Below are 12,713 nucleotides of genomic sequence, written 5' to 3' on the forward strand. Positions count from 1 at the left end.
CATATCATCACTCTATATTTACAGTGTATCCCACAGGGACCAGTAGAGGTTGAGTGTCCATGCAGCTGCAGGTAATTCCTCTAGTTTTGAAGCCTAAATGGAACCAAACTGATTATTTTGAGGTCTAAATACAAAGAAAACACTTAAAATCCCATTTACAACATTGACTGGTGATGCACTTTAGCCTCTTGTGACCAAGAATGAGTATTACAACAACAATTCTCAGTCATAAACGTGGGAGAAAACTACGGAAGATGATTGGGGCCAGGTAGGAGAAAAAAATAACGAGAGAAGGGGGGGGGGGATCAGTATGCACTTTGAGAATAAAGTTTAAATACAATGTGGAGAATAAAGTCAACTTTTTGAGTTGGGTAAAGTAGACTGCAAGCTACAAGCTGATTTTCCTCAATAAGTCTAATATATGTCTAAAAAATTGACAAAAGCAGATTTGTTGTAGTAGCTATACTACCAAGAACAGCTCATTTATGTGTAGGGGGATTTTTGAACTACTATGCCCTTAAATAGTGTGGTTATTGCCATAGGCTATAAATAATGGACGTAGTCACCGTGACGTCACCCATTGGTTTGTGGCCCGTTGGAAGCATCAAGTTCATCGTTGCACTTGTCGCCATCTTGTGTCGCCATCTTGTTTCCGATACGGGGAGCAGACCATATCTGGACTGTGGAGGAGCGAGAGGGATCTGATAACTGACTACACGCCTCTCTACACCTCAACCTGACTGAGAGAAGCTGCTGCTAATTCATGTTAGCATTAACTGGAGCCTTTACTGGGATGATAGTTTTGGCTAGCAAAAAAACAAAATTGCATTGACATTAATGGACAGAAATGTTTTTGCAGCCAAACTTAGCACTTTTTGGTAGAATGCAGCTAAAGGCACTTCCTGGTTTGCCTCCCTGCTCAGACCCGGAGGTTGCCGTCTGGTTATTGCTCGTTTTATGACATTGATGAAATGACATGACTTACTGACACAGGAACAACCAATCTGAATATCTTTCCAACTTTACTGAACTCAAAAAAGTTGCATTCTTTTTCGACATTTCAACTTTATTTTCGACTTGCATAATCCTCTTCATAATCCAATCCTCTTTGGTATTAAACAATGTAGGTCCAACTTAGAAAATCACCAGAAGTTTTTTTTTTGCCTTTCAGGGCTTCCGTAGAGATGTCGTGTAGCCATAGTTCTATTTTTCAATAATACCTTTTCCAGTCAGAAATTAACACCACATTCTACTTTAAAACAAGCTTAAAGTCACATTTTTATAACCTATTCTACCTGTGGCAGCTATTTCAGTAATGTAACAAATTAAAGTTGATGGTGAATCTTACCCTTATTTCAAAGTTTTTTTTCTTCCAGGTTTTTGAAATCACAATATGACTAAAATCAGGCAGAAATTTGCAGATTATTTTATTTTCATTGACAGAATTACAACATGGAATCTGGAGTCCTCTGTAATCTACAGACTACAGGATCCGCAGGGTGATGGAGCCTCCTGCACATAGACTTACAAAGGCTGTGGTATACAGTGATAGGTTGATTAACAAGTTAAATATAATAACCAGGTATCATCTGCATCAGAGTCGAAATAAAATATATATCTTCATATTAAAGTGCCTACATGGTGCATGCTCCTTTCCCACAAACAACCCCAGTCATGAGCTAAAATATCCTTCCCAAGCAAAAAATATAGATTTTTTTAGAATCATAAATAGCCTTCAGCAACCAAATACTTGGTAAACAAATGCAACTTGTAAAGGCTGAACGTATTGATTGTGTGCATGACAGGCGGACAGCGCCACAATAAAATCTTTTAAAAGGGTTCGTAGTTTCTCTTTAAATATTCTAGACTTTTGTCCATGAAGAAATGCATCTTCAGCTTCATCAAAGAAACAGACTGTGTGCCAGATGACATGGGCTCAGAACCTGGAAGATGGCACTTACAATATTTTGTTCTATTTCAGAACTTTATGGGGCCAAATATTTTCTGAAGAACCCTCAATACAGCTTTGTAAAACTCTACTTAAATTCTCCCCAAACCAAAGTATTCCCATCCTGAATGAATGTTGCTGAGTTTATCAAGGAACTATGGTGAGCAAACTCAGGGATCTGAGAAGAGGTACAGCTAAAAGCAGAGGAAGACTCAGGTTAAGGTGCTAACGTAGATGCTGTTGTCGTGGATGCTCTTAGTAATGGAGGTCTAGTTGATGCAGTCCATGATGTGGATCTGCAGGGAGTCCAGGTCTGGCAAGATCTCATTGCACTTGGGACAGGCATGTTCGGGAATATTCCCCTGGTGCTGCCAGTCAGTACCTGAGAACCAGAGACACTGATCACAACCTGAACATGCTGGACATGGGGGTCATCCGGGACCTATGTTCCCCACTTTTTTTTTTCTTTTCTTTTTTTTTTGTCCTATGTTCCCCGTTTTTCCCAAAAAGGGTCCTATGTTCCCCTGTAGCAATACATACCGGGGAACATAGGACCCTTTTTCTGAAAAAGGGTCCTATGTTCCCCGCAATCTATCAATCTTTACGGTAGACTCTCAGCATGGCCAGCAGGCCTACCGTCTCATGGCCCACCTTAGCTCAAGCAGCCCAAAACTTAAATTTGCACAGCAGCTACTTTCTGGTTACTTTGCAGTTCATTTTTTGGCTTTTTAAATAGGGTTAGGGTTAGGTTCAGTGGGAACATAGGACCCTTTTTGGGAAAAATCGGTGAAAACGGATCCTATGTTCCCCAGTCTCATACAAAGAGGGGAACATAGGACCCGGGGAACATAGACACGTTCCCCTTAACATGCTGGTTCTAGATTTGTATGTTATGTTGCAACGAGTTCCAACAATCACATTTAACTGGTTGCACTGTCAAGATGGTTAAATGATTGGAACTCTAATGCATGTATGCTAAATATGAAGCTAGCAGCTAGGAAGGCTATGCAGTTAGCTTAATATTTATCTAGCAGGCTAGGAAACAGCTAGTCTGGCTCTGTCAAAAGACAAAATTAATATGTCTACAGTAATTAGCGTTTGTTTGATCCATGCAGAAAGTGCAAAAAGTTTGTTGTTTTAGACTGGAAATATTTCTTAGCCAGGCCAGTGACTTCCAACAAATAGGGTGAATGCCAAATATCCAAACTACCATACTATTTAATATGCCAGAAAAAGATTTAAGATGCCCAAGCTCATAGTATCTCGTATGAACCAAACTGTTCTATTACATCTGGTTGGATTCTTTTCTAGGCAAGCTAGTGTTCTTTTCTAGCTATTCTGACACAAAACCCTCTGTGCAACATCTCTATAAGCAAGAGGGTCAAAGTTCAAGGTGCCATGTTATGAGAAAGAGTGCTTTCCGACTGTATGCATACTGCATGCTAAAGTATGTACTTTGTAAAAAAAAAAGGAAACGATTTGGAAAGCAGCAACGGTTTCCCCTGCTTCTAGTCTTTATGCTCGCTTCATATTTAGTGTGGAGACATAAGAGTGGTTTGATTTTTTTTACCTAAGTTGTCAAAAAACAAATATGCATTTCCCCAAATGCAGCCCCAGCTCTATCAACCAGAATGCCAAGTTAAAAAAAAGGAAATGTGATGGATTGTCAGGATAAAAATGCATGTGTACCTCTTCCAACCAGACTGGCGCCAGCTCCGTGTTGGTTCCCTCCCAGTGACACGTGTCTCCTCTGCATTTCATTCAACGACCGCCTGTGGAGAAACAGTAAAATGTGTATCACAGAGTGCTTTCAAGCCAATTTGTGCAGTTACTTTATGGCATGAAAGCAAGCAGACCAACCACAGGATTATGTAATTGTACGATTAGCATCCCAAAGGATGCACCTTGCTAACAAAGCTAGCTAGCTAGTGCTACCTTGCCAATAACATTTCTATGAGCTATGTGGTCCTGCCAGGCTGGTAACCACCCTCTCGTCCAAGTATAGCCACTTCTGTTTCCAAAAAACCAAGATGGTCATGACCAGAATGCCAAACTTGAGGTTTTAAAGCGATAAATTCCATAAACCAATGGGTGAGCTACTTCCACTTCTTTGTTACAGTGTGAAAAGTAACCAGACAAGAACTTAAAAGTAACCATACTTTATCTTTTGGTAACGCTTTATATTAAGGTCCTTGTAATAACCATTAATTAACAAGTAATAAGGCCCTTGTAAGTCCTTACAAGATGCTTATTAACATTATTGTGTGTTTATAAGCTTATATAAGTGTTAATAATGGCATTACAAACACCCTTGACCCACCCATTATGTCTTTGCCATGCCTTTATTAATCTTATTTTGTTTGCTTATTGATATTAAAATATACTTTCTTGCTCATCTATTATAAGTTAACTATAAGTTAACTATGCTTTTTGCAACTACCGGATCTAAAGCGAGAACAATGCCTTATTACTTGTTAATTAATGGTTATTAAGGACCTTATTATAAAGCGTTACCTATCTTTTTTATTCCTGAACGGAAAACACCTGTTTGACACCGTTTGGTTCCATACCTGCCCAGTGAGTCCATCTCCTCCTGCAGCTGGTTGTTCTGCTTCTTCACATACTCCAGCTGAGCAGCCAGACGCTCCCTCTCTTCATGGAGTTTCTCCCTGGCTGCTCGCTCTGCGTAGAAGTCTGAAGAATAGACCTCAGCCTGCACAGAGAGTACCAAATAAGACATGATGAGCCCCATGGAACTAAAGGGAACCATGTTGTCATGTGGACCTCTGGTACTTAGGTTTCAATGTTAAATGCTAGGGCTACCTCAACATCAAAAAACATGTATACATCACTGACCTGAGCCTGAAACACAGATATGGTCTCCAGCTCCTTCTCCTTCTCAAAGATATCCTGCTTCATCTGATCAATGTGGGTCTGTTTGGCTGCCAGAGCCTCTTCAGCAGCAGTCAGACGTTCCTGCAGCTGGTCCACTGCCTCCTTCTGCACCATCTGAGACTGCAAGACCAGGGGGAAGGGGTCAAACACATCTGGTTCACATTTCTAATGTATTATACACTTATAACTGCACTAGGTTTGGTGGAAATAGGCTAAGGGGCTCCAAATTATTCTACAGGAACTGACCTCTCTCTTCTTCTTGTCCTCTTTCAGTTCATTGTAGTCTTCAAACAGCTTGGTGTAGGCATCCTTCAGTTGGGCCAGGTTATTCCTGTGAGGAAGGAAGGGGGTTACCGGTGAGTCAGTGTGACCAAGAATTATCACTACTGGGAAATAAAGCCTGATGGTGACGAATAATATGGGGGTTTCCAATGCAAATCAGTGTCATGAATATTTTAAGTTATTCCTGTACAGTCAAAACGTTTCAGATTTCTCTTTTTTTTTCGGAAACGGAAAAGCAGTTAAGGGTTCATATTTACATGACCAGTCAATGTCTCAATATATTTCTTTTTGTGTGTGTGTGAGACCCGTGACCCCTGACCTCTCCTCCCCAGCCTTCCTCTGCTCCAGCTGGCTCTGAGCCTGCATGCTGTCCACCTGCAGCTTCAGCCGGTCGTTCTCTGACTGGACAGCCTGTTTCTCCACCAGCTGGGCCTTCAGGGTGGCCACATCCTGCTCCACCTCCCGACATCTAGACATGAGAGAAAAAGTAAATATCTACAGTTGAACATTAAGCATAGCAACAGGCTTCGATTAACTATGATTAAAGAGGAATATTTGTTTTCCTTTAAAGATCAGAACAGAATGTCCCTGTGATTTAACAGTACAGGAATAAAACACACAATGGCTTTATTTATAAGGGCACATTATAAGTTGCCATCAAGTGGCAACATGCAGAACTTGTAGAACATGCAGAACGTGTTTTCAGTTAATTGTAAGATTTTGGCCCCCTAAAAATGTCTTGTTCAGCGTTTAGTTGTACTCAAAGACAATTATAAGAGTTGCTGCTCATTTTTTACAGCAAGTACATTTGTTTTAAGCCTGTTTTTCATTAACCACAATTTGCATCCCAATTAATATCCAGCTAACTAGAATCAAGGATGCATCTTGCTTGCCAGGTAAGCTACAGGTGCTTAGAAAAGTTTATTTATGTCAGTAATTCAATTTAAAAAATGGAAATAAGACATTATATAGATCCATTACACAGAGAATGAAACATGCCTTATTTTGTTTAAATTCTTCTAATTATAATGATTTTGGTTTGCATTTAGTGAAGACCTAAAATTAAGTGTCTGAAAAACATGTAATATTCCAAAAGACCAATTTAAAAAAGTATGTTTAATATGTAAATATTGGCCTCTGAAAGTCTGTCCATCTATATGACTCAATACTTGGTTGGAGCTGTTTGATTTGAACTACTGGAAATGGACTTTTCCATCATATTCTAATGTATGGAGATGCACCTGTAGCTAGCATTAGCTTCTAATGTAGTGTGTGCTTATTTAATGGTACCTGACCTCGCCCGGATGGTAACTCTCCCCAGCTACACCCTCTAGACCAATTATGGTCACATGGAGTTCCAAAAAAACCAAGATGGTGACACCCAAAATGCCAAACTCAAGGCTTCGAAGTAGTACTGGACAACCAGTCAGTGGTTGCTATGCATTATTTCTGTTTGCTCCTTTACTAAAGGGTTTGCAAAGATAACACAGTGTGGGCATTCTAGCCAAACCTGTCCTGCAGGTTCTTCTTCATGCCTTCTGCTTCATCCAGTTTACTCTGGGCCTGCTGCAGCTCTTTGAACAGGGTCATCATCTGAGACTTTAGATTCTCCACCTCAGAGGCTGCCTGAAATATGAGCATGATGTTCAGAATCATTATGATCAGGAAACTTTACACTACAAACATCAGTCAATTAGATTATTCTTTCATAACAATAAAGTGCTGCTAATTTGACTAACTGCATGAATAATTGCTTTTACCTCTTTCCCAGAATCCTCTTTGGTCTCTGTAGTGTCTGTTTGGGCTGTTTGTGTTGACGCATCCACAGAAGCCTTCTTCTCCTCCAGCTCTCTAATTCTGTAAGATCATTTGTACAAAAATAGTTAAAAATAGATGTCACAGTAACAATTAACACATTTCAAAAAGGTGAGATTGGATAAAAAACAAAAACATTGCACAAACATTGCATAAAACAAACAATATAATTATGCCAATTTAGTGCAGTTTATTCAGTGGTGAACTGTTCCTTTAAAGGGATAGTTTTTTTAAAGTGGGCTTGTATGAGGTGCTCATATATAGTCAATGTATACAGTACAGTAAATGGCAGTTGGCAAACTCACAGAAGAATGCAGGGAAAACTAAACTTCTATGCTCTCTTTAAAGCCACCAGACTCCTTTGACAAAAACAGTAATTTTACCACCTGGAACATGGGAGTTATTTGTCTATGGATGCCTTAGTCAGTGATACCCCTTTTGGACTAAGGGCTGGTTCAGAGTCGGTACCTAATCATGAACCAGTTCCTCACTTTTCGACAGAAAAACTGGCTCTCGTCCAGGAAACCTGGTTCCAGAGGGGCACCAACTCTTTGCTGGTCTCGAACCACAAACCATTTAGGTCAGTTGCTGGGGGCGGGATTATCTGACCAACAAGACCAAGTAAAAGGTGTATCATTCATTTTATTTTATTTGTTTGACGGCAATGTGACCAATACAGGATAGCGTTAGCAGGCTAGCATTAGCTTACAACAATGGCTAGAACCAACATCTTACGTTCAGTGTTAATAAGAACATAATCGGCGTCCATAGCATTCAAGACGAGCAGAACCTACAGCCCCTTTCATAGTGCCATTTCATGCTGGGACAAGGCGTAATGTTTGACGTTGCACTTGACGTCTAACACACACCTCCCACTTGGACCGACAGTTATCGTATCACTGTTCACTGCGGCCGCCGTATTATAAACAAACCAGCGTGCTAACTGTACACGTGGTGTCCGCAGCTGATCATAAACAAAACGGCATCGCTAACTGTGCACAGAGTGTCTGGTGGTTGTTGTAAACAAACAGAAATCGCTAAGTGAACACCTCCTGCAGCAGCAGCACACACACACTGTACTGGTACAGAGCTAACTGTGTAGCCGATTAGCACTGTGCTACTGTGCAGCACTGCTGCTGCTCTGTTGCACATCACTATCGTCTCCTCCCACTACCCTCACACCTCGTACCGCAACGGCAGACTGCACTATGAAAGGGCACAAATATTACGCCTTCGTGGGATCACTATGAACCCCCTAAGTCGAAAAGCCGGCAGAGATCTTTGAGAGACATTTGCGGGACGGCACTATGAAAGGTGCTAATGTGTTGTACATGTCCTGTTTGGATGCCAATGTAGACTAGCAAAAGCCAGGAGGAAACCGTTGGTCAAAAAGGGGTATTGGTTAGTTTGTGACTTTGGTGAATTGAATCCAAACTAGCACTTGTAATCATTAAAGGCACACAATAACACAAACAATCTAAACAACTGATCTAGGTAATACATTGACTATGAATAAGTACCTCAATCAACCCCACTTAAAAAAAAAAAATCCAAATTATCCCTTTTAGTTGTGGTCCTCTACCTGACAGCAGACAACTGCAGCTCAGCCTGCAGCCGCTCGGCCCTCTGCGTCTCGTTCCTCAGTGACTGGAGGAGCTGGCTGACAGTCATCTCCTCACTGTCCAGCTGAGACGCCGTCATGCTCAGGTCTGCACGTCTGCTGCGCTCTAAACCACACACATCGTTCACGCCATCTATGCCTCCATCCTGAGACGAAAAACACCCAGTTACACGCCAAAGTTGGTTTTACAGCCTTGTACCATTTCATTAAAATCACTGAATGATTGCTGACTGTTTCTTTACTGAAAATCTTTGATATAACACATAACAATGTTGTAGATTTAATAAATACTACTCAGGGTTTATAACACAGTGTAGGCTTATTGTGTCAGATGAAGCCTTTCATTGCTGAATAGAAGAAAATTCTGAGGGAAACACTGCGTATACAGAACTGTCAGTCCAGTTTATTTTTATATTTGTGTGTGTGTGTGTGTGTGTGTGTGTGTGTGTGTGTGTATGTGTGTGTGTGTGTGTTGCTCTTTACCGTGACCCTGATGATCTCAATAAAGGAGTCATCTTGTGAGTCCTGGCCTGCTTTCAGCTGCAGCTCAGAGTTCATGGCCACCAGGTCGTTCTTCTCTGCCTGCAGGCGAGCAACCTGGGCACGCAGGGCATCCAGCTCTGCACTCTGATTGGATGACACCTCCTGGATGCAAATTCACACATCACCATTGCTGAATATTAAGTCTTTAACAGGCCCGTTTGGTAAGGATGTGACAGAAGGTAAAATCTAGTGCAACTGGCCTTCCAATGACAAAGTCTCATTAAAAAATATATAGTATAGTGACGATGATTCAAAAAAACCATATGAACATGGTTCTCAGCTGCTATGACACTATAAATAACACATGGCTGGGTGATATATCGATATATAAAATATATTGATATATTTTTAAATGTGATATGGAATTAGATCTTATCAGTGATAAGTTATCACACATATCGATATAGTTCTTTTTTTTCTTTCTTCATATATAAATGCTGTCCTTACTAGGGTTTGTCATATTTAGTTCTTTTGTAATGTTCATTATTCTTTTCTCATATACAGTTGCAAGAAAAAAGTATGTGAACCCTTTGAAATTACCTAATTTTCTGCATTCATTTGTCATAAAACATGATCTTATTTGCATCTAAGTCGCAAGTATAGACAAACACAAAGTGCTTAACCTAATACCACATGAACCATTAAAATATTTCATGTCTTTATTGAACACATCCATTAAACATTCGAAGTGATGCAGATCAGATCACATTTTATGACAAATCAATCCTTTGCCATGGGTTCACATGCTTTTTCTTGCAACTGTAAATACATTTATTTCAGAAAAAGATTGGCCTATTTTATTTCACAGGCTATTTTTATTTAAGATAATTTTTTTTAATTAAATGTGCACTTTATGGAGCTTTGATTTTCTTTTTAAAAAGGTACCATTGTTGTTATACAGTATTTATGTTCACTTAAATAAACAGCTTCAGTAAAACTACTTGTGACATGTCATATTTAACTTTGACTGAACATTTGCTCTCACTTTGCTATAAAAATATCGGGATATACATCGTATATCAATATTCAGCCTAAATATATCGGGATATGACTTTTTCAGCCCTAAAATAAAAACTAAATAATAAGCAGTATCAGTGCTACAATCTCACCAGCAAGCCTCCCTCTGCCTCCACCTTCCTGCTCAGCTCCTGGTTTTGGAGGGTCAGCGCCTCCATGCGACCCCGCGCCTCCTCCAGCCTGTTCTCCAGGAAGTCCTTTTCCTCCCGCTGCTTCTCCCGCCAGGCAGACAGACCCTCAAAACGCTCCTTCATTGTCAGGTTTGTCTGCCGCAGAGCCTCTGAGCGAGAGACACAGGTGGAAGATTTGAATAAATGCATAATATGCTCAAATGATTTGAATTGTGACAATTTCCATAGCCATTATATGTGCATGTCCTGTCCTAATATGCTGCTCTAGCCAACTCCACCCTGACATCAGCCATAGGGAACACTGACCTTTGGCCAGACCTGATAAGAGCATTGAATAGACTTTTGTGTAATAGTGCAGCAACAACAAGTAAAAAGATCAAATTAAAAACATTTTCCTCACATATACTCTCACCTTTCAGGTCTCGGTTCTCCTGGATGAGGATGTTCATCTGCTGCAGGGTTTCCTCCAGCGTGCCTGACTGACTGGGAGAGCGAGAGATGTCGCCGTTCATCATGGGGCCTCCAGACGCCATGACGCTAAAAGAAATAAAATAAAAGAAGAGATAAAGATTGTTCATCTTGCAGGTAGTTTGAAGACCGACAGATTATTGTTGAATACTGCAGTAGCACGTCCTTTAGTTTTCATTTAATCTCAAACATGATAAACAAGATTTATAATATAGTGAAGACACACACACTGTCTTTAGACCCACTACCTCATCTATAAATCACTTATTTGTATCCAACATGATTTGTGTATAGTCAATTCTAAAATATAAGAATTAAAGGTGTAGCACATTTATTCTTTGGAGTACTAGACTAATTATTATTAATACCTGTGTTGAGACAAATACTGCACATTCAAATACTGAGATATGATATTTTGATTCAGAAGTAATTATTATTTAGTTTATCATATAGCATAATCATGTGAATATGAGAGAAATCAAAACAAAGTGAAAAAATAGAGAAATCTGACTATTTTTGAACAACTATCAATGTTCCTCTTTATTATTCATTTTACCCGTGTGTTTCATGATAAAAGAGCACATAATAAAAAACATGACAATAGAAAAAAAAAACCTCCATGCTGATATCGTCTAGGGCTGGGTGATATATCCATATAAAAAATATATCGATATATTTTTAAATGTGATATGGAATTAGACCATATCGCATATATCAATATAGTTTTTTTTTAAAACTTCTTTCTTTCTTTATAAATTCTGCCCTTACTAGGACTTGTCATATTTAGTTCTTTTGTAATGTTCGTTATTCTTTTCTCATATAAATATATTTATTTCAGAAAAAGATTGGCCGATTTTATTTCATGGGCTATTTTCATTTAAGATATTTTTTATTTAAATGTGCATTTTATGGAGCTTTGATTAAAAAAAAAAAAAAAAGTACTGCTGTTGTATATATACCGGGTTATGACTTTTGGTCCATATTGCCCAGCCCTAGGATAAGCTATCCATTTTAAAAATGAATACATGTTATTCATATTATCTAAGATAGTGCAAATATATTAGAAAACATGAACAACCCTCTCCCAAATCCAAGAACTAGTGTGAAACGGCTAATTTGTGATGCTATAATGAATACAGTGTAGAACTGCTCCATAGACAATGAATTGCTAAAGATGACAATGAGATATTAAACATAGACATTAAGCATTAAACAGTTTCAATAAAACTGCTTGTGACATGTCATATTTGACTTGGACTAAAAATTTGTTCTCACTTTGTGATAAAGATATCGGGATAAATAACGTATATCAATATTCAGCCTAAATATATCGGGATATATCTTTTGGTTCATATCGCCCAGCCCTATTATCGTGATATGACTCAGTGGTTCAGCATGCAGCAGCAGACAGCCTGAATTATCTCATCAGCAGTCACATGATATTTAATTACATTACAATAACAGAGAGCAGTATGCTAATCCCACTGTGGTCTCTTTCTGCCCTCACACAATGACTTGCTGTATGACCGTCACAATAAATAAATAAATAAATAACAATATAACAGCAGATATCACGGTTAAACTGATAGGAATACAACAATGGATACCAGTGGGATAAATGCTACTTCAAAACCATCACTCGATACTAAACAAACACTGTCGTATTGTAAACATATGATGAGTACATATATTTTTTTAATAGACGGTTGTATAATTTTACTTTCACTTTCTTTGGGTGGGCCTATCCGGTGTGCGACTCCTTGTAAACACTGAAAAGTTACTAGTAACTTACACAACACGGATGTGGTTTAACATGAGCCCAAACTGCGTCACAGCAAACGTTAAAAACACGAATAAATGTTTTAACTCACCTGCTGTCAACTCCGGATAAAATACAGTCACGGTTAACTCCAAAAACACATAGAAACACACGGAGAGAAGGCAAAACGTGTCGACCAACCTCAAACTGCTGCTGCTGGGGTTTAGCAACGTC

General features: G+C 39.2%; 1 protein-coding gene across 1 annotated transcript; it reads right to left on the reverse strand.

The window, feature by feature from the left end:
• Positions 1-1,410: 1,410 nt before the first annotated feature.
• optn (optineurin) lies at positions 1,411-12,713 on the reverse strand. Its single transcript, XM_059326347.1, has 13 exons — positions 12,592-12,713; positions 10,665-10,789; positions 10,214-10,401; positions 9,045-9,206; positions 8,523-8,707; positions 6,886-6,982; positions 6,636-6,751; positions 5,445-5,594; positions 5,090-5,174; positions 4,805-4,963; positions 4,519-4,661; positions 3,638-3,720; positions 1,411-2,330 (listed from the first exon to the last, which is right to left on the reverse strand). The coding sequence occupies exons 2-13, from the start codon at positions 10,783-10,785 to the stop codon at positions 2,218-2,220; spliced, it is 1,602 nt and encodes a 533-aa protein (XP_059182330.1). The 5' UTR covers positions 10,786-10,789; positions 12,592-12,713; the 3' UTR covers positions 1,411-2,217.

The sequence above is a fragment of the Centropristis striata genome, chromosome 22, assembly GCF_030273125.1.
Source record: "Centropristis striata isolate RG_2023a ecotype Rhode Island chromosome 22, C.striata_1.0, whole genome shotgun sequence".
In the NCBI taxonomy this organism is placed as follows: Eukaryota; Metazoa; Chordata; class Actinopteri; order Perciformes; family Serranidae; genus Centropristis; species Centropristis striata.